This window comes from Mustela putorius, unplaced genomic scaffold (genome assembly GCF_011764305.1).
Source record: "Mustela putorius furo isolate JIRA1106 unplaced genomic scaffold, ASM1176430v1.1 tig00003870_pilon_pilon_pilon, whole genome shotgun sequence".
In the NCBI taxonomy this organism is placed as follows: Eukaryota; Metazoa; Chordata; class Mammalia; order Carnivora; family Mustelidae; genus Mustela; species Mustela putorius.
In genome coordinates this window covers 8,065,255-8,086,230 of record NW_025422022.1, presented here as the reverse complement: position 1 = coordinate 8,086,230, position 20,976 = coordinate 8,065,255, and the positions used below count along the sequence as shown (strand labels likewise).

At 41.9% G+C, this 20,976-nt stretch overlaps 1 protein-coding gene across 1 annotated transcript; it reads right to left on the bottom strand.

Annotated features, from left to right (window-relative positions):
• Window positions 1–4,704: 4,704 nt before the first annotated feature.
• On the bottom strand, window positions 4,705–20,976 carry PAK1IP1 (PAK1 interacting protein 1). Its single transcript, XM_004753701.3, has 10 exons — window positions 20,154–20,976; window positions 16,529–16,694; window positions 12,914–13,034; window positions 12,763–12,837; window positions 12,184–12,236; window positions 11,467–11,612; window positions 11,275–11,372; window positions 6,617–6,716; window positions 5,347–5,470; window positions 4,705–5,199 (listed from the first exon to the last, which is right to left on the bottom strand). Exons 1-10 carry the CDS (start codon window positions 20,238–20,240, stop codon window positions 4,985–4,987), a joined length of 1,185 nt encoding a protein of 394 aa, XP_004753758.1. The 5' UTR covers window positions 20,241–20,976; the 3' UTR covers window positions 4,705–4,984.

Genomic DNA, 20,976 nt, shown 5'->3' with positions numbered 1-20,976 from the left:
CCTGCATCCAGCTCCCTGCTCAGTGGGGAGCCTCCTTGTCCCTCTTCCTCTGCCTCCTGCTTGTGCTCTCTTGCAAATAAATAAATCTTCAAAAATTAACTAAAATGAAATTGCAATGCATATGCAATTCTCAGCGTATTTTCCTCCATGGCACTTACCTCCATATTTAGTGCTGTATAACTTACTAATTATAAAATCATCTCCCCACCCTAGTATGTAAGTTCCTAGAGAATGAGGGTGTTTATGCAGCACTTAGAATAGTGCTTGGCACACACAGTGGATGCTCAGTAAGCATGTGTTGAATGAATGAGCAGATGTGGAATAAAAGGAGAGGCCGGTCTGCAGAAAGCAGAATGAAGACAATATGCAGAGAGAGAAGAAGACAAGAGGGAGAGATTGCCCTGATCACACCCTGTCCCTTTCTGAGCTCTGGTTCTCTTTCTACCCTAGCTTCTGTCAGATGCACCTGTGTCTGTTATAAATCCATCCCCATGCCCTCTGTTGAAGTTTGGAATAAACAGAGTTGCTCTTCGTTTCTTGCAGTTAAATGTCTCTTTTAGCTGAGATAGCACCCCATTTCTTTTGCCAGAAATACATTTTTATCCTTGTCTAAAAATTCAATCTCATTTTTAAAAATTTATTTATTTGACAGACAAAGATCACAGGTAGGCAGAGAGGCAGGCAGAGAGGAGGAAGCAGGCTCCCCGCTGAGCAGAGACTGATGCAGGGCTCAATCCCAGGACCCTGAGATCATGACCTGAGCTGAAGGCAGAGGCTTTAACCCACTGAGCCACCCAGGCGCCCCCTCAATCTCATTTTTTATTAAAAAGTCATCAGTCAAGCTGCCCCTGACTATCCCAGGCCATTATATGTGTTCTGTGAAAGGAGGTGTATGCAAAAGGACCACCAAAGGTCAAAGAAGTCATTAGACCCGAGAGGGTTAAGGCTAACAAGTCTAGCTTGGCAAGTAATGACTTATTAGGGGGACAGAGTGTTTCTTTGGCTGCCACAGTACAGGTAGACTTGCACGTGTCTCCTGTCTCCAGGGCAGATCAAGGATGCTATGCCCTGAGGGTATACTTAAGGGTGTGGTTAAATAAAATGAAAGAATGGGGGGACCTGTACTCAGGAAGGTTTCAGGTCACAAAACAGTCATCATGGCGGATTTGTCCAAGATAGAATTAGTTTGGTTCATAAAAGATGAAACATTTACCAAAACGTTTGTCCTTTGGGCGGGGATCACACTTTGCCTTCCTAAGGTAGTGCCTGGCACATGATGAACACATACACGGCTACGGAATAAACAAAGGAGGGCGGAGGTCTAGGTCACATGACACAGTCTAAATTGGGAAGGAGTGAATTTGTGATGAGAATCTGCTCACACACAAGTACCAAAGTAGACAATTCAACATTTAGATGGTGAAGACTATATGCAGACTATACATTTCTACTTGGAAAAAAGAAACAGAATGAACATGAATTCCCCCAAATATATTACACAGTTTTATAGGACCTGTTGTCAATATAAAGGCTTCCAAGGATACTACCAGGGAAGTTCTGCCAGAGGCCACTGAGCAGCAAGGCTCATAGACTAACCTAAAATGCTTGAATCACATGGTTTATTCAATCAATTTACAACATGAGGAGGAGAGAGGTGGCTCAAGATGGCGCCATAGGAAGACCCTGCATTCACTTTACCCCATGGACACGCTGAATCTACACCTACATGCACAGAATTAGTTCTGAAGATCTAATGTGATTGAATAGCTTCTGCATGATGAATAGAAGGACCACATAGAGAAGGGCAGAAGAGACAGAAACATGGTAACAATGAGACCACACCACCAAAGCAACAACCTGCAGCAGGGAGTAATATCACTGAGGAACTCACATGTGGGTTTCGTCATCCCTAGAGCATTGCAAAAACCCAGTAATTCGGGCGCCTGGGAGGCTCAGTTGGTTAAGCATCTGCCTTCAGCTCAGGTCATGATCCCAAGGTCCCAGGATTGAGCCCCACATCAGACTCCCCACTGTGTGGGAAGCCTGCTTCTCCCACTCCCACTGCCCTTCCTCCAAACATTTATATTCGCACTCTCTTCCCCATACTTTATCAAATAAAATCTTTTTTTTTTTTAAAGATTTTATTTATTTGACAGACAGAGATCTCAAGTAGGCAGAGAGGCAGGCAGAGAGAGGGGGAAGCAGGCTCCCTGCTGAGCAGAGAGCCCGATGTGGGGCTTGATCCCAGGACCCTGAGGTCATGACTTGAGCCGGAGGCAGAGGCTTTAAGCCACTGAGCCACCCAGGCACCCCATATCAAATAAAATCTTAAACAAACAAACAAACAAAAAGCCCCAACAGTTTAAAGGCAACTAAACTATTAAGTAAAGGAAATATATTAACCCTAGAATGTCTACCAAATGGTGGGAGAACTACTGGAATTCTCTGGGGTAGGAGATGCCAGTGAGAGCCTTGGTTTACATTCCCCCTCCACCTGGATAGCATGGCAGGGAGCAGGGTCCGGGCGCTCTAGCTCACCTGCTTGGGTTGCTCCAGTGAGCCCTGGACTCCTAACACCCCAACTCCAACGGTCCACCAAGGTGGTCCTAGCACAGGGGGTTCTGGGACCCAACAGGCCTGCACCTGACTTTAGCATTTCACCAGGAATGCCCCAATACCTCATGCACTGGGACACTCCCAACCAGCACCCATTCCATCCCAGCCATGCCACAGCTGATAAAGGATTGCTATCGAAAATACAAAGAACTCTTAAAACTCAATTAGTAAGAAAACAGTTTTATTTTAAAAAAAAGCCAGATATTTTGACACCTTACCAAAGACATACAGATGGCACATAAGCATATGGAAAGATGTTCCACATATGTCCTCAGGGAAATGCAAATGAAAATGAGGTACCGCTACACACAAACTGGCCAAAATCCAGAACGCTGACAACACCTGATGCTGGGTGAGGATGTGGAGCAACAGGTACCCTCAGACATTGGTGGCAGGAATGAAACACGGCACAGCCATTTGGGAAGACAGTGTGGTAGCTTCTTAGCAAAGTACACATGCTCTTACCATACAGCCCATCAATCACACTACTTAGTATTTACCCAAAGGAGTTGAAAACCTGTCCATCCAAAAACTTAGGCATGGATGTTTACCACAACTGCCAAAACATGGAGGCCACCAAGATGTCCCCCAGTAGGTGAAGGGTAAACTGTGGTACACACAGACCATGGAATACTATTGAGCATTAAGAAGAAATGACTCATCAAGCCGGAAGAAAATGCAGGTTACCAAGTGAAAGAAGCCAATCTGAAAAGGCTACAATACTCTGATTAACCACATGACATTCTGGAAAAGGCAAAACTATGGAGGCAAGGAAAAGATCAGTGATTATGAGAAGTCGGTGGGGGAGAAATGAACAGGCAGAACACAAGAGGTGTTTCAGGGCAGAGGAAATAGTCTGGATCATATTAGTATGTCATTATACATTTGTCCCTACAGTGTACACACCAAGAGTGATCCTTAAGGTCAATTACGAACTTTGGGTGGTTAGGATACACCGATGTACATTCATCCTTGGTAAAAAGTGTACCATTCTTAGGAATGATGTTGATCATGGGGGCGGCTGGGCGTGTGTAGAGGCAGGGAGCATACAGGACATCTCTGTGCATTCCTCTCAATTTTGTTAGAAACCTCAAGGTGTTCTAAAAAATTATTAAAGGAAAACATAACAAATACCCCAAAACCTTATTCATCTTTGCTGGTAGGCCTAAAGGTAACGAAGAAGTGGACTGACATGTCAGAACACAGAATTTGGCTCATTTCCTAGATTTCCTTCCTGTGAAGGGAGCATTAACTCAGTCTCCAAATGTCAGAGGTCTCATTTTGCCTGAGCAGGAAGGATTCCCTGCTGACCTCAGGTATTTGGCAGCCGGTCAGCTCAAATCTACGAATCCTCTATAAATGTGTCTTTTCAAATCACCCAAGAATCCACTGGAGGATACAGTAAGAGACGACAAGATTATAATCAACAGGCTGAATTTAAGACTACTTTTGCTAGATTAACTAAGTGAATGTTTTTTGTTGGCTTGAAACAGATGAAAAAAATCCTGAAAATGTCATTTTCTGACCCTTCACTTATCTTGTCATCCACAGCTTGGAAGCCAAGTAATTTAATGAGGTTTGGTAATCTCCCTCATAACTTTGTTATGTACACAGCTCTAAGTTTAAACATATGCTTTATACATATATGTTTCATGTGTCCATGATTTTTAAGTTTGTCTTAAATTGCCTCCTGGAAAGAAAATCTTTTTATACAGTTGTTAACAAAATGAACAAAATCTGCATTGAAATTATTAGAGCCATTTGAACAAGCCAAAGCAAGGCATTATCATATTTCCCCCATTTAGGAGGAAAACCTGAAAAACAACTCTTACCCATCTCTGGTAAAGAATGTATTCAAAACTGTGTATACTTTAGGGGCACCTGGGTGACTCAGTCAGTTAAGTGTCTGCTTTTGGCTTGGGTTGTGATCTCAGGGTCCTGCGATGGAGCCCCGTGTCGGGCTCCCTGCTCAGCGGGGAGCCTGCTTCTCCATCTCCCTCTCCAGCTCCCCCTACTCATGCTTGCTTGCTTTCTCTCTCAGGTGAATAAGTAAAATCTCAAATAAAAAAAAAAAACAAACCCAAAACCTGTGTATGAAAAGATCTTTATTTGCTTTTTACAACAGTAAAAATTAATATATTACACATTGACATAGTATATATCACTATGACATATAATTAATAAAATGTTGCCTACCAAAAATAGTTTTGCCACTGTTAAAAATAAGCACATTAAAGTGTGTGTGTGTGTGTGTTTAAAGCTGTACATTTTCTCCAAAAGAAGAAATTTCTAGCTTTTACTTGGGGCAGGGGTATCTGAAAAGGATTCCATCTAAGAAGTTTTTCTCATAGGAGAAATATGGGATTCACTATGTCATTGGTATTTTCTTCTTTTTTCTCTTCTGTTTTTCCAACATTCCTACCATTTTCCTCTTCTTGGTTGACAGTGGAGTATTTGCTTTCATTGGCTTATTACTGTCACCAGTTAAACCACATTTCTTTGAGTCAGGTATGGATTGTCTTTCTTCTTCCTGCACGACATCGCCAGCTTCCTTTTTGTTGATTTTGGGCTGTTTTTTACTTACTAAAACATAAGAGATAGTACATGTAAAGACCACTTTTCCCCTCTTCAAATAAACAAGGTTGATAATAAAGTGAAGTTACCTGAATCTCCTCCATTTCAACAATTCAAGAGCTAACAAATTTTCTAAAAATGTTGACTTTCACTTACCAGGAGAAGGCTCTGCAGTTGAAGGAAGGCTTTTTTGTGTGTCTGTCACTCTGTCTAGCCACACTCCAAGACATGTTAGCCTGGCATTAGTTTTTACTTCACAGAGTAAAGATGGGGGAACTTTCTAAAACAGAAGAAGAATTCATGATAATATAGGGGAATTTTCAATAATTTTTTTTTCCTTTAGCAAGTGAACTTATCATTTTCTTAAGATTTCGTTTTTTTAAGTAACCCCTATCTACACCCAATGTGGGGCTTGAACTTACAACCCCAAGATCAAAAGTTGCATACTTTTCTGAGCCAGCCAATCAGAATTTTAAGTTTTTTATTTAAAAGTTAGAGTATTTTCTTAAGAATAAAACATGCTGCTTAGAAGAAATCTATTATCTTGACTCACATTTGGTTTGGCTGTGTCCTTCACAGAGCATGTTTCTGACTATTCAGAAACTGTAAATTCATTAAGGAAAAGGACTATGTCTTGTTCATTTCTAGGTTTTAACGGAGAACCCTGCACAGACACGCAACAAACCACATTCACAGAATGTGTTTATAGGACAATCAAAAATAATAAACCAAGAGGATCTGCAAGAGTGGACTACTAAAGGGAATTTAATTGTCCAATTATCTATGGTTAGTTATGGTTAGTTCCATTATCAATCAGTAATTTTCAAATTTTTAGTACGGTTAGTTCCATTATCAATCGGTAATTTTCAAATTTTTAGTAATGGCAGTATTTTTAACTAACAAAATCTTCAGAGAATATCGATATACAAATATAAGAGAGAGACGCCTGGGTGGCTCAGTTGGTTAAGCAGCTGCCTTCGGCTCAGGTCATGATCCCAGCGTCCTGGGATCGAGTCCCACATCGGGCTACTTGCTCGGCAGGGAGCCTGCTTCTCCCTCTGCCTTTGCCTGCCATTTTGTCTGCCTGTGCTCACTCTCTCTCCCTCTCTCTCTCTCTGACAAATAAATAAAATCTTTAAAAAAATAAAAAATAAAAAAAATAAGAGAAAAAAGTAGCACTTCTCTGCCTGCAAAAGCAGGAGTTCTGGTACCTAGCCAGCTCAGACTCACCAACACTAACCACCCAGGTAGCTCTCAAAGCCCAACTTTAAAACTATGACAATCAAACATGCATGGAAGAGACTAAGTTTCTTTAAAGATTTCTGCCCTGAAAATTATTCTGCCTCCCTTAATTCAAAGCAACCTTGATAGTAAGACTTGCATTAAAGTGCATTTATACTGATTTATACTGTGTTAAGACACTGACCTTATCCTGCTTAAGCTTCCACATTTTGATGAAACCGTCACTCGAGGCTGTAACAATAACATGATGCTCTGGAACTTCAAAACTGAACATGTCTTTTACCCTAGAATAGAAATATGAACACCATAAAGTCTCCTTTCTCCCAGATAGTATGATATTGTCATAAAGCTTCTATGCACATCTCTTGATTTTTCAGTGTTCCAAGTGCTTCCAAACTGCATAAGGAATGGGACTAAAATCTAACTATGCTTCACATTCCCATGAGTCAGTTAAGTCCTTTTCAGGGTCCAAATTCCAAGATAAAATGGACTGTCAACCACTATCACTGCTGCTGTTCAACATAGTACTAGAAGTCCTAACCTCCACAATCAGACAACAAAAAGAAATAAAGGCACCCGAATTGGCAAAGAAATCAAATTCTCACTCTTCGCAGAGAACATGATACTCTATGTGGAAAACCCAGGACTCCACCCCAAATCACCAGAACGCATACAGAAATTCAGCAAAGTGGCAGGATATAAAATCAATGCACAGAAATCCGTTGCATTCCTATACACTAACAATGAGACAGAAAAAACGAGAAATTAGGGAGCCAATCCCATTTCCAATTGCACCCAAAGCCATAAGACAACTAGGGATGAACCTAACCAAAGAGGCAAAGGATCTGTACTCAGAAAACTAATGGAAAGAAATAGAGGAAGACAAAGAAATAGAAAAATGTTCCATGCTCATGGACTGGTACAACAAAACGTTGCTAAAACGTCTATGCAACCTAGAGGCACCTCGGTGGCTCAATCGGTTAAGTGTCTGCCTTCAGCTCAGGTCATGACCCAGGGTCCTGAGATCGAGCCTCACATCGGGCTCCTTGCTCTGTAGGGAGCCTGCTTCTCCCTCTGCCTCTGCCTACTGTTTCCCCTGCTTGTGAGCACTCTGTCAAAGTAAAATCTTCAACAACAACAACAACAAAACTCTATGCTACCTAGAGCAATCTATACATTCAGTGCAATCCCTATCGAAATACCATCAGCATTTTTCGCAGAGCTGGAATAATCCTAAAATGTGTATGGAGCCACAAAAGACCCCAACTAGCCAAAGAAATGTTTAAAAAGAAAACCAAAGCTGGTACCATCACAATTCTGGACTTAAAGCTCTATTACAAAGCTGTCATCATCAAGACTATATGGTACTCCCATAAAAATAGACATATAGATCAATGCAATACAACAGAAAACACCGAATTGGACCCTCAACTCTATGGTCAGCTAATCTTTGACAAAACAGGAAAGAATACCAATGGAAAAAGTTTCTTCAACAAATGGTGTTGGGAAAACTGTAAACAGTCACGTGAAAAATAAAACTGGACCACTTCCTTAACACCATACACAAAAACAGACTCAAAATGGATGGAAGACCTAAATATGAGAAAGGAATCCATAAAATCCTAGAGGAGAACAAAGGCAGCAACCTCTTCGACCTTGACCGCAGCAACATCTTGCTAGATAGGTCTCCAAAGGCAAAGGAAACAAAGGCAAAAATGAACTATTGGGACTTCATCAAGATCAAAAGCTTTAGCGCAGCAAAGGAAATAGTCAACAAAACCAAAAGACAACAGACAGAATGGAAAAAGATATTTGTAAATGACAAATCACATAAAGGGCTAGTATCCAAATCTATTAGGAACTTATCAAACTTAACACCAGGGAACAAATAATCCAATCAAGAAATGGGCAGAAGGGCGCCTGGGTGGCTCAGTGGGTTAAGCCGCTGCCTTCGGCTCAGGTCGTGATCTCAGGGTCCTGGGATGGAGTCCCGCGTCGGGCTCTCTGCTCAGTGGGGAGCCTGCTTCCTCCTCTCTCTCTCTGCCTGCCTCTCTGCCTACTTGTGATCTCCCTCTGTCAAATAAATAAATAAAATCTTAAAAAAAAAAAAAAAGAAAAAAGAAATGGGCAGAAGACCTAAACAGACATTTCTCCAAAGACTTCCAAACGGCCAACTGATGCATGAAGAAATGCTCCACATCACTTGTCACCAGGGAAATACAAATCAAAACCACAATGCAGTACCACCTCAAACCAGTCAGAATCGCTATAATTAACAAGTCAGGAAATGACAGACGTGGGAATGCAAGCTTGTGCAGCCACTCTGGAAAACATTATGGAGGTTCTTCAAAAAGCTGAAAACAGAGCTACCCTACAATCCAGCAATTGCACTACTGGGTATTTAACCCAAAGATACAAACGTAGTGATCTGAAGGGGCACGTGCACCCCAATATTTATAGCAGCAATGTCCATAATAGCCAAACTATGGAAAAAGCCCAGATATCCATCCACAGATGAATGGATAAAGAACATGTGGTATATATTACACAGCCATTAAAAAAAAAACAAACAAACAAACAAACAATGAAATCTTATCATTTGCAATGACATGGCTGGAACTAGACGATATTGTGGTAAGCAAAATAAATCAATCAGAGAAAGACAATTATGATATGATCTCACTCATATGTGGAATTTAAGAAACAAAACAGGATTATAGGGGAGGAGAAGAAAAAATAAAACAAGAAGAACCAGAGGGGAAGACAAGCCGTAAGAGATTCTTATGCATAGGAAACAAATGGGGTAACTAGGTAATGGACATTAAGGAGGACATGTGATGTAATGGAGCGCTGGGTATTATATAAGACTGATGAATCACAGGCCTGTACCTCTGAAACCAATAACACGTTGTATGTTAATTAACTGAATTTAAATTTAAAAATGTTTTAAAAAGAGTCAACGGGATGATCATAACTATAATTATGTTATCGTAAAGGAAATAAAGATATTTAAGTCCCTAACCTCAAGAGTCTCCAAGTTCAGGATGAAGAGACAAGTAGGACAAGAGAGATAAAACATGGCTTCCTCTTACATATCCATTTCTTTCACCTCCAGTGCCACCAACCCTCATCCAAGCTACTGCCATTGTTTTTCTGGACCACGGGGTAGCCTAACTGGCTAACATCATGAATCAAATCATGTTATTCCCAGGTTTAAAATCCTGAAAAACTAGGATCCTTTAAAAAATAACACAGGGCGGGGTGCCTGCATGGCTTAGTCGTTAAGCCTCTGCCTTCGGCTCAGATCATGATCCCAGGGTCCTGGGATCAAGTCCCGCACTGGGCTCCCTGCTCGGCAGGAAGCCTGCTTCTTCCTCCACCACTCCCCCTGCTTATGTTCCCTCTCTCACTGTGTCTCTGTCAAATAAGTAAAATCTTTAAAAAAAAAAACAAACAAAAAACACAGGAAGGAGGAAGGGGCTGGGGACGTATATAAAAAGCAAGTCTGGCCATAAACGGACAACTGCTGAAGCTGGGTGGTGGGTCTATGGGGGTCGCTTCCTTAAACTGGTCTGCCTTTCAATTTTTCCACAGTGAGAAATAAACAGAACAAAATCTACAAAGGCCCTTGGTATAAAATCTAAACTCCTCACCCATTTACAAGGCCATGCAGCATTTGGCTCTTTCTGGTCTAGTCACAACGCTCTTTCATCTGTTGCAAAAATACGCCCAGCTCTTTCCTCCCTCGGGCACACTATGCCTTTGGTTCTCTCCTCCCTTGGGAAACAACTCTCTTCATCTGTGAAGTCCGACCCTCTCCCTTCCCCGATCATACAAATTACTGCTATTACTCTTAAGGCACACCTTTCTGTTTCCTTCCTGTTATAATTGTCTGCTTACTTGTTTATCACCTGCTGCTCCACTACAAGAAACACAAATACAAGCCCCTGTCTTTCTTGTTCATCATTTAAAAACTTAGTTCAGCTCTAAACGGATGCTCACGAACACCTATTAAATGAGTGGATGAAGGGTTACTTTAAGAGTTCTAGTCTTAACAGTACATTTGAAATGGCCTTGAACAAACACTTCCCAATGCAGGGAAAAACCAGGGCCTGTACACTCACTGGCTGTAGTATTCAGAGTATTCAAAAAGAGTTATTTAGAAAATAAAAACTAGAACTTATTTAAGACACAGAAGAACACATAAATGAAACATATTACAGTGTAACTGTATATTATCACCTTTTCTAAAACAGTAGAAAAAGCAGAGGCAGACAGAACTGGGTTTGGGTCCCAGGTCCCTCACCTAACAGTGGGGTAATCTTGGCCAAGCCACTTAGCTGTTTACTCTGAGAATCAGTGTCTCCCCCTAGAAATACAGTGAGCAGTAACAGGTTAAGAAAGACCAGCACGAAACAGAAGTCCGTACTGTCACATATTTCTCCTGTGGGAAGAGCGACGAGTGTACAAAGGGGGAAGAAGTGGACAAGGGGAATAGAGTAAAAGGACAAGAGAGGTCCTGGCAAAGCTCAACTGCCTGATTTTGTTCCTCTTCAGATTTGGTTGATTTCAGGCCCCAAGTTTAATAATATTAGTGGGAAAAGATCTTGTGCGATCACCAGGCTTGGTGCCAACTTCCCCACTTTTGCATCACTTAATGCCAAGAAGACATTTCCACCATCCTCTCACACACCAGAAATCGCATCTATGTAGAAAGTCTATCTCCGTATTTGTTCATGAGAAAACATGTACCCTGCTTTATGAAACTACTACATATGTAACATTTATTGAAGACTCTACACATACATACACACAGAGACTGGCAAAAAAAAAAAAAAATACCTGTTTTCGTGAGCTTTAAACTCACAGAGGCACATTAGTGAATCACAGTCAAAAAACCGTACGACTTCTTCATCTCCAGCCACTGCAAGGACAGACTCCTAGCAGAGAGAAAAAGAATATCCAGAATGTCATCATCAATTCCAACCATCACCACAGACACGAAGATTCCAGCACTGATTTCTGATCACTTACTGAAAGAAACGTAACAGAAGATATTCTCTTTTCATTTGTGATGGTGCCACTAACAGACGCAGTGTCAAGCTGATAGACATCTATTTTATTCAATATGACGACTATGTATTTCTCTCCTCTTGGGGACCATTCCACTATGTGAGCATCTGGAAATTAAAAACACAAAGCTTTTTGATTTCATAAACAAAAAACGAAATGATCAGAGTAGTAATAAAAAGAGCAAATAGTTGCACTGTGCATTTTTCCATCCAATATCCTATTTAACCTTCACAATGAACTTCTGGTATATATTTTGCAAGTTAAGTTTTAGAAAATGAACTGGGTTCAAAAGAATCATTAAGTCATAGAACTGGTAGGTGACAGTCATGACAAGAATTCCATCTACAATGGGAAAGGAATGGGGTGCGCCTGGGTAGCTTAGTTGGTTAAGCGTCTGCCTTCAGCTCAGGTCATGATCTAGGGGGGTCCTGGGATCGAGTGCCATATTGGGCTCCCTGATCAGTGGGGAGCCTGTTTCCCCCGCTCCCTCTGCATGCCACTCCCCCTGCTTGTGCTCTCTCAAATAAATATATACTCTTAAAATGGGAAAAGAAAATAACCTAAAGCATTGCCCTAGGAGATAACCACCATCATGAAGGGAAATAAAGGTATATATGTAAAGTATATATTATCATATTCTATGAAGTTATAAAAAATATTCTAAATTAAAGTACTCACTTTGTTTTATATTTTTTATGAATGCTGATCTGCCTTCCACAAGATTCCACGTTCTGCAAAAAAGGAAGCTCACTTATGGCATGATCACTTTTACCAGGTGTAAAGGAAACAAGATGAAGACCGACTCAAACGACAATGTACTACATAGGCAGCTAGTTAGAATGATCGTGTTTCTTACAGCAACACTGAAATATATACTATCAAGCAAGATTAACTCAGCCATTCCTAGACCCCTGTCACATATTTAAAATGTTTAATATATTTTCCAAATATTTCACTTCCTATAACATTTGTTTTTAGGACCCCCATCCTCTTCATTTCACGGCTCGCAGTGACTGGAACGTACAGTGTACATGTGAACACGGAGCTTGTCATTTTCTCTCTACCATTGTGAAAAGGTTCACCAGCTTTGCACCTTTTCGTGTACTGCATTACCTTCCAATAGCTGAGAGCCATGAGATGAGACAAAAAAATGAATCTAATGATTGGACTAAAATATACCCTGATGGTAGCTTCCTGTTGCCCCTAGACAACAAAGACCACAACTTAGAAAAGATGCTCTCGACATTAACCACTTACCTTAACGTCTTATCCGTACCCACAGACAGGGCCAACTTGCCGGACGGGTGAATAGAAAGGAAGGTCACATGTCCTCTACAAGGAAACCAACAGTTAGTCCCCAATGTGACTGGCTCCTAGCGACCACCAATGGGGAAAGGGCCAGACTCACTTGTGAGCTTTAATGGACTTGAGGCACTCCCACTTCTTTGCATCCCACACACAAAGGAGTCCATCTTCTCCCCCACTGATTAAGTGCCTGTTGCCATAGAATTTCAGGCAAGTTATTGTGCCTGTGGAAAGACCAAGAAAGGCAAACTTAATAGTCATCTTGAATGCAAACTCCATTTCTGGTTTGAAAGTAAGTAAACATCTAATGTCTTAGTACTACTGAAATATACCTTAAAGTCTTAGGTGAAGAGATCCTTTTTTTTTTTTTTTAAATATATAAGAACATACAGTTTCAAGGCTATGCAAATATTTTCAGCAGAATTTTGCTAGTTGTATATAAACAGCAAATCAGTTCACTTTCTGGCTCTATATCTCCACAATCATAAATTTAGGAGATGGCTGGTGAGGACTGTTTGATCAGAAGTCAAACAAAACCAACTGGTAAACCAGCTAATCTGGGGAAAAAACCAAGATGTACAACCTACAACCTTCTACTTTCCAAACAGTGAGTTAGTGACCTAATCATCCACAGTCCAATAACTATGCCTCCAGACCTGCTTTTGATTTGTACATAGTTCTCATTCACTATCATAAGAATTTATTAGAGGGCTGCTGGCTGGCTCAGTTGGTAGAGCGTATGACTCTTGATCTCGGGGTTCTGAGTTTGAGCCCCACGATGGGTGTAGAGATTAGTTAAAAATTTTTTAAAATTGTAATTTAAAAAAAATTTTAATCTTTAAAAAAGGATTTACTAGAACTATTTTATAAGTTGTTCCACTATTCAACTATGCCCTCTGTAATCTCCCTCTGTGGTTCACAAAGTTTCCTTTATCTTTTCAACTTCACAACACACTCCACTCCCCTCTGCCCACACTAAAGCCTGCATCTCCCATGAATTTCTCCTACAGCTCTTGGAACTGGAAGACATACCTTATTCACTGTCCTCAAATATTAACCTCGCTGTAAGGATAAGGTGATAGAAGAAGCCAGCATTCTTTTAACTCCCCAAAGCAATGCACACCATTATACATCTTTCTTCAAGTCAAATTCCCTGTCCTTTGAAGCCTGTCACCCAACTTAACTGCCCTATAGCTCAGTGGTCAATAGACTATTGTCAGTAAGTCACACCTGGCTGGTGGCCTGTTTTCATAAATGCAGTTTTAGTGAAACACAGATTCACTTGTTCAGTTCCAATATGTCTATGGCTGTTTTTACACTGCAAAAGCAGAGCCAAATAAAACCGAAAACACAGACACAAAGCCTAAATTTACTTTTTTGTCCTTTTCAGAATAAGGGTATGAACCCTGGGGTCACTGTTGTTCATCTGAACATCCTACTCAACCCTTTATGTTGTCCTTTATTTTGAAAGAGTCAAAGATCTCTGATGAATAATTCTGCACCCCTCCACCCCCAAAAGCACTAATAATATATGGGGTTACCTACAACTTTATCAAAGCGAGAGTCTTTAGCCATCTTTGCCCCTGTTTTCCTCTCTCCTATTATCCTATTTCCTACTTTGGAAAGGAGCTGTTCTAATACCAACTATTAGAAAAACAGGAGCTGGGGGTGCCTGGGGAGCTCAGTTGGTTAAGCATCTACCTTCGGCTCAGGTCAGGATCCTGGGATGGAGCCCCACATTGGGTTCCCCTCTCACGGGGGAGTCTGTTTCTCCCTTTCCCTCTGCCTCTCCCCCACCTCATGTACTAGTAAATAAATAAAAATCTTTTAAAAATCCAAACAAACAGGAGTTATGAAAGGAATGAAAGAAATCAGGAACCATACTTCATCCCCATCCAAACTCCTTCTCAGTCACTCCTTTTCCTGTTGGGGAACACCTGAACCACTGGCTTTAGGCAGACCAGACTTATTTTACTTATTTCCTCCATGCCCAAGGAACAGAGAAACTTTCTTGTGTGAACTGGGATCAGGAGACAGAATGGAAAAGGAACATCCGTTGAATTCACTCAAAGCCTAGCTTCTGTTGAAAAGGAGAATTCTAAGGAGAATTCGAGTGCCTGGGTGGCTCGGTGGGTTAAGCCTCTGCCTTCAGCTCAGGTTATGATCTCAGGGTCCTGGATAGAGGCCCGTATTGGGCTCTTTGCTCAGCAGGGAGCCGACTTCCGGCGCTCTCTCTTTGCCAGTCTCTCTGCCTACTTGTGACCTGTCTCTGTCAAATAAAAAGAAAAAAAAAATCTTCAAAAAGGAGAATGCTTGTCAAAGTAGCAAAGGCCCTAAAAAAGACACCAACCACTCCAAATATACTGCTACAACCAATGCGTGGTGGCCTCATCTGCCTTTAACTGCAGGAAACCAACATCCTTAGCAGAGTATCCCTGGGAAAATAAAATAAAAACACCGTAATGTTCAATGCTGGGGAAAAAACAAAAAAACAAAAAACACACACCTATTCAGGAAAAAAAAACCAAAAAACAAACACACACACATAACACCATCCTGGACAACTTCACCATAGCTGTGGAAAACCCAGGCAGGACTTGAACTTGAGAATCACCAATACTGACCTCAACTCTAGTGGCTTTGCCTCCTCTCTGGTTTTGCTTCTCACGCCTTATACCCCAGACCTAGTTACCACCTAGACCTGCTCCACACTGCAACTCCTGAGCCTCATCCCTGCCTACAATCTCACCACTTGCCAGCCCATTCATGGCCCCCTTCATTCACAGACCACTTGTTCCTTTATTTCAGAGATCTGCAGACTCTTGACACTTTATTTTCTCTAGGCCAACAAACTCTTCTTTCACCAAAATCCTGAATTCCTTTGTATATCAATCTACCTACTGCACACACTTAGTAGCTTTCTGCTTCCTATCAAAATGCCTGAGGTTCCTGCAAAAAGATGTTACTTGATCCAGAGCCTCCAGCTTCAATCAGGAAGACTCTTCTCAGTCTTTTGCTTGTTCTTGGCAGCATCTCTCTCCCATCTTGGGAGCCAGCACTTTCCTCAAGCCCGCACAGCTCCTCCCTCCCACTCAATCCCTAACCTCCCAGGACCACCCAGGACCAGGGCAGTCTACTTCTCCAGTCACCCCACCCTCTGTTTTAACCTTCTTATAATACCGACTTGCGTACAGTTCCCCAGGTACACAGAGGTTAAAAACAGGGGCTCTAGACCTAGGTGTGAGCTCTTATTCCCTTGTTTTATAACCATGGGCAAATCAAGTTAACACACTTGAATCCCGGTTTTCTCTTCTATGAACAGAAGGTACAACTGTAGCTTCTTGGCGCATTGCTGGGCACGTGATACTCTCTCAAAAAAGTCAGCAATGAACACAAGGCTGCTCCCGTGCTCCTCATGCTTCTGCTCGGCCTGGAACGCCCTTTCTCCTGCCTGGCTAACCGGTATTTCTCTTTTAAGACAATTCAGTCAGATGTCATTTGGGGGAAGTTTTCTTCCCCCCAGTGTGAGTGAAGTGCCTCCCCTCTGTCTCCCAATATGGACCACGAGAATTTAAGGATTAAAAAAAACACATTTTTCTCATTTCTGTATTTCCTAGCACAGAACCTGCTACAAAGTAGACACCTAATGAGTTCTTCAACTGAAGTCAAATTGTAAAGTAATGATACCTTAACATATTAGAGGATATAATTTTCTCACCATTGTGATGCACCAGAGCCCCATGGTCTATCTTCTTCTTCATGTCATATATGTGAATTGTTTCATCTTTGCTCCCAGTGACTACAAAACGACTATTTACAGCCACCGCTGACAAGGAGGCAGTGTGGGCATGGTGAGTGAAGTCAGCCGCAGAAGTCCATTTTTGCTGGAGAGTTAAATACACAATGTTACAATCATATCATAGTTCTCTAGAAACACGTAAGTGGTTTCAGAATTCATGAAAACTACCAGTAGATACTTATGAACAGGGAAAAAATTATGCAGTGATAGCAGATTAAGAAAAACAAAGAGCCTGAGAAATAAAGCAGGCAGCAAGGAAATGGGAGGGCAATGCTGGGTATCATGACTCCAAAGCAATTATGGAGACCAGACTACTTTAAGGTCCTATCCAAATCCTTAACTGCTTATATTTACTTATATGTGAGACTTGCATACTGTTCATTCATTCAGATACTAAAGGACTACTGTGTGCTTGGCATCAGTGTAGACAGTTGGTATAGAGCAGTGAAAAAAAGTCCTTGTTCTTTTTTTTTTAAATTTTTTATTTTTTATAAACATATATTTTTATCCCCAGGGGTACAGGTCTGTGAATCGCCAGGTTTACACACTTCACAGCACTCACCATAGCACATACCCTCCCCAATGTCCATAACCCCACCCCCTTCTCCCAACCCCCCCATCCCCCAGCAACCCTCAGTTTGTTTTGTTAGATTAAGAGTCACTTATGGTTTGTCTCCATCCCAATCCCATCTTGTTTCATTTATTCTTCTCCTACCCACTTAACCCCCCATATTGCATCTCCACTTCCTCATATCAGGGAGATCATATGATAGTTGTCTTTCTCCGCTTGACTTATTTCGTTAAGCATGATACCCTCTAGTTCCATCCATGTCATCGCAAAATGGCAAGATTTCATTTCTTTTGATGGCTGCATAGTATTCCATTGTGTATATATACCACATCTTCTTGATCCATTCATCTGTTGATGGACATCTAGGTTCTTTCCATAGTTTGGCTATTGTGGACATTGCTGCTATAAACATTCGGGTGCACGTGCCCCTTTGGATCACTACGTTTGTATCTTTAGGGTAAATACCCAGTAGTGCAATTGCTGGGTCATAGGGTAGTTCTATTCTCAACATTTTGAGGAACCTCCATGCTGTTTTCCAGAGTGGTTGCACCAGCTTGCATTCCCACCAATAGTGTAGGAAGGTTCCCCTTTCTCTGCATCCTCGCCAGCATCTGTCATTTCCTGACTTGTTGATTTTAGCCATTCTGACTGGTGTGAGGTGATATCTCATTGTGGTTTTGATTTGTATTTCCCTGATGCCGAGTGATATGGAGCACTTTTTCATGTGTCTGTTGGCCATCTGGATGTCTTCTTTGCAGAAATGTCTGTTCATGTCCTCTGGCCCATTTCTTGATTGGATTATTTGTTCTTTGGGTGTTGAGTTTGCTAAGTTCTTTATAGATTTTGGACACTAGCCCTTTATCTGATATGTCCTTTGCAAATATCTTCTCCCATTCTGTCAGTTGTCTTTTGATTTTGTTAACTGTTTCCTTTGCTGTGCAAAAGCTTTTGATCTTGATGAAATCCCAGTAGTTCATTTTTGCCCTTGCTTCCCTTGCCTTTGGCGTTGTTCCTAGGAAGATGTTGCTGCGGCTGAGGTCGAAGAGGTTGCTGCCCGTGTTCTCCTCAAGGATTTTGATGGATTCCTTTCTCATATTGAGGTCCTTCATCCATTTTGAGTCTATTTTCATGTGTGGTGTAAGGAAATGGTCCAATTTCATTTTTCTGCATATGGCTGTCCAATTTTCCCAATACCATTTATTGAAGAAGCTGTCTTTTTTCCATTGGACATTTTTTCCTGCTTTGTTGAGGATGAGTTGATCATAGAGTTGAGGGTGAAAAGTCCTTATTCTAATAGAACTGCCATCTATTCAGTTCTAATTGAACTGCCATCTCCCATCCCCGTGGGAGAGACAAACAGTAAACAAATAGGATGTCGCATGCTGATAAGTATAATGACAAGTCTTATAAAGAAAAATAAATGGGATAAAGAGTATGTTTCCTTCCATTAGTACCAATATAAATGATTAGAATGACCAATGATTAGGTCTCAAGAACTCTATGCTTACTGATATGCAACTTTTGGATTGAATAAGTGAGACTGATTGAGTGCAAAGAATGACTGACAGCTGAATGCATAGACACACTTCAAACTGAAGGAAATGCATCAAAAGTATTAGCAAAGCAAACCAAAGAAGAAAAAAACCATCAGACCTCTCTAAACACACTTAAGAAGGGTTACTGCAAAGTAATTCTAAAGAACTACAGCAACAAACATTGCTTCCATCAACCAGGATCAAGGGAGCCTCCTTGAGTAACAGCACAATATTCCTGTGGGGCTGTTACAGCCAGAAATCAAAAAATAACCTTTGCTTGTGCATATTATAGAAGGAATGTTGATTATCTGAGCTATTGTCTGTCTAGATTTAGCAGCAGTAGTGAACAGTGTAAGAACTTTGTGTTTCAGAGACACCTGGGGACTTGAGTCCCAGGTCTCCTGATTATTAGCTGTGTGGCCTTGAGCAGGTCACACAATAGATCTCAACTTCAGGTTCCTCATCTATAAAACAGGGATAACTCAGGAGGTTGCTGTGCAGACTACTGTGTGTCTGAAACAACGGAGCAACTTTTTTACAATGAGTAACACAATAGCATCATCTTTAAGCACACAAGAGATGTCACCTTTCAGCCAAAAGCAGATTAATAACCAGATAGAAACAAAATAAACAAAAGTAATTAGTCAAGTTATATACTTCCAGTTTTCTGGTTCATTCAAGACTGACACCTTGACTTCATAAAGAAATACTGAAAAAATAGATTTCTAAGAGATACTTGGATTTCCTTAGGGAAAAATATTACTGGCTTAAAAGTTAAAAGATCTTATTTCTAGTCCTGGATATGTCCTAACTACCTATTTCACTAATGACAATTTACTTGACCTTTTTTCTCACACATCTAGTGAAAATACTTATATTTTGTTGTCATTTTGTCCATGCATTTGTCTCCTCTGCTCTTCTCCTTACGTTTGCAAGCTGGATCCATTCCTTTGGCTTCTTTGTACCTCCACTGCCAATTAATGGCACTAGGGTAAAAGGTCCAAAAGTACTGAATGAATCGGAACACTTTTTTTTTTCTTTTTATCAATGAAGGGTTTATCCTGACCTGCTGTAATATTTAGTAAAATTCCAAGACAAAACTCAGTGAAAGGGCGAATTGTTCTTCCATTAAGTCCTGAGCACGTAAAACTGGCTGTCAACTTACGGGAGCGAGGCGTAAATCCATAACCTATGACTCATTGGCCTGTTGGCTGGAATGCCAGCTGCCTTCTTGTACCATGCTCAGAAAGTCTACTAAAACCAACAGACATGATCTCGTTTTAGGAAACGCCTACTCTGTGTTTTAAAAACTAGATTACACATTTGAGTTTGATTCATCCATTAATCCCCAAGAGATCAATGCGTTCACTTACCTCTGATGATGTGCCTCCCTCCACCGTGACGGAACCCGACCAGATTTACCCGCGCACCTTCTTACCTCTTTGGGGTCGCCGCCTGTATCCGGCTCCGGGTGTATAGCGAACCCAAAAAGGACCTGTTCGTAGCAACCAGCCACCAGCTCCATTCAGCAGCACACGTGCCCCTTCCAAGAGCCTCGCTCAGCTGAGAGTGACGAAAGCGGATGCCAGAGGCAGTAGGGTCCTTCCTGCTTCGGCGCTCAAATGACGTCACGATTTCAGGCTGCCTTTAGGGCGCCTGCCTCCCTGGAAACGGTTTCAGCACTTGAGGATCACGCGGAGCTTCCAAGATGAGAATAAAGAAGGACGCCACATGAGGAAGTTCTCATGACGAGGAGAAAAAAAGTTAGGGACAAGCAGGCATATCCCAGGTGGCTGCGAGCTAGGCACGTGTAAGGGGAGTAGGGCGGGACATCCTCTGCGGAAGCCCCTCATTTCCGTAACGTCACGGAGGGGGCGGGGCCTCTTCCAGTCTGGGCGGGGCTTCTCGCAGTTCCCGGGTGTTGGTGTGGAGGCACCTCACCTGTGGGCTGTGAGACGGGGGGTCAGGAATTGGGTTTCCTTTTTTCGCCGGAAGCACGAACGAGCCTTTCTCCCGTTCTCTCGCAATAGGGCAAAGAGGAGGGGGGCGTTCAGGGCTAGCGGTTTCTAGAGCAGACCGCGAAGTCAGCCCCGGAGCTCCGCTTCGTGCGCTTCTGTCTGCCCGCCGGGAGAATCCCGCCTTGCGCCCCTTTCCTTCCCGCTGGATTGCCAGTCGGATTCGGGGGTCCCATTGGCCTGCGTTGCGGCACACCCCTGGGAGGGAGGAGGACGCCTTCCTTGAAAGGTGTAACGACGGACTGA

Excerpts from the sequence above, each read along its gene's own strand:
- PAK1IP1 (XM_004753701.3), bottom strand. The coding sequence starts at position 20,240 with ATGGAGCTGGTGGCTGGTTGCTACGAACAGGTCCTTTTTGGGTTCGCT. Across the intron at positions 12,237-12,762 it reads GGTACGGATAAGACGTTAAG|AACGTGGAATCTTGTGGAAG; the intron begins GTAAGTGGTTAA and ends CCTTTTTTGCAG. Across the intron at positions 6,717-11,274 it reads TTTAAAGCTCACGAAAACAG|GGTAAAAGACATGTTCAGTT; the intron begins GTATTTTTTTTT and ends TTTCTATTCTAG.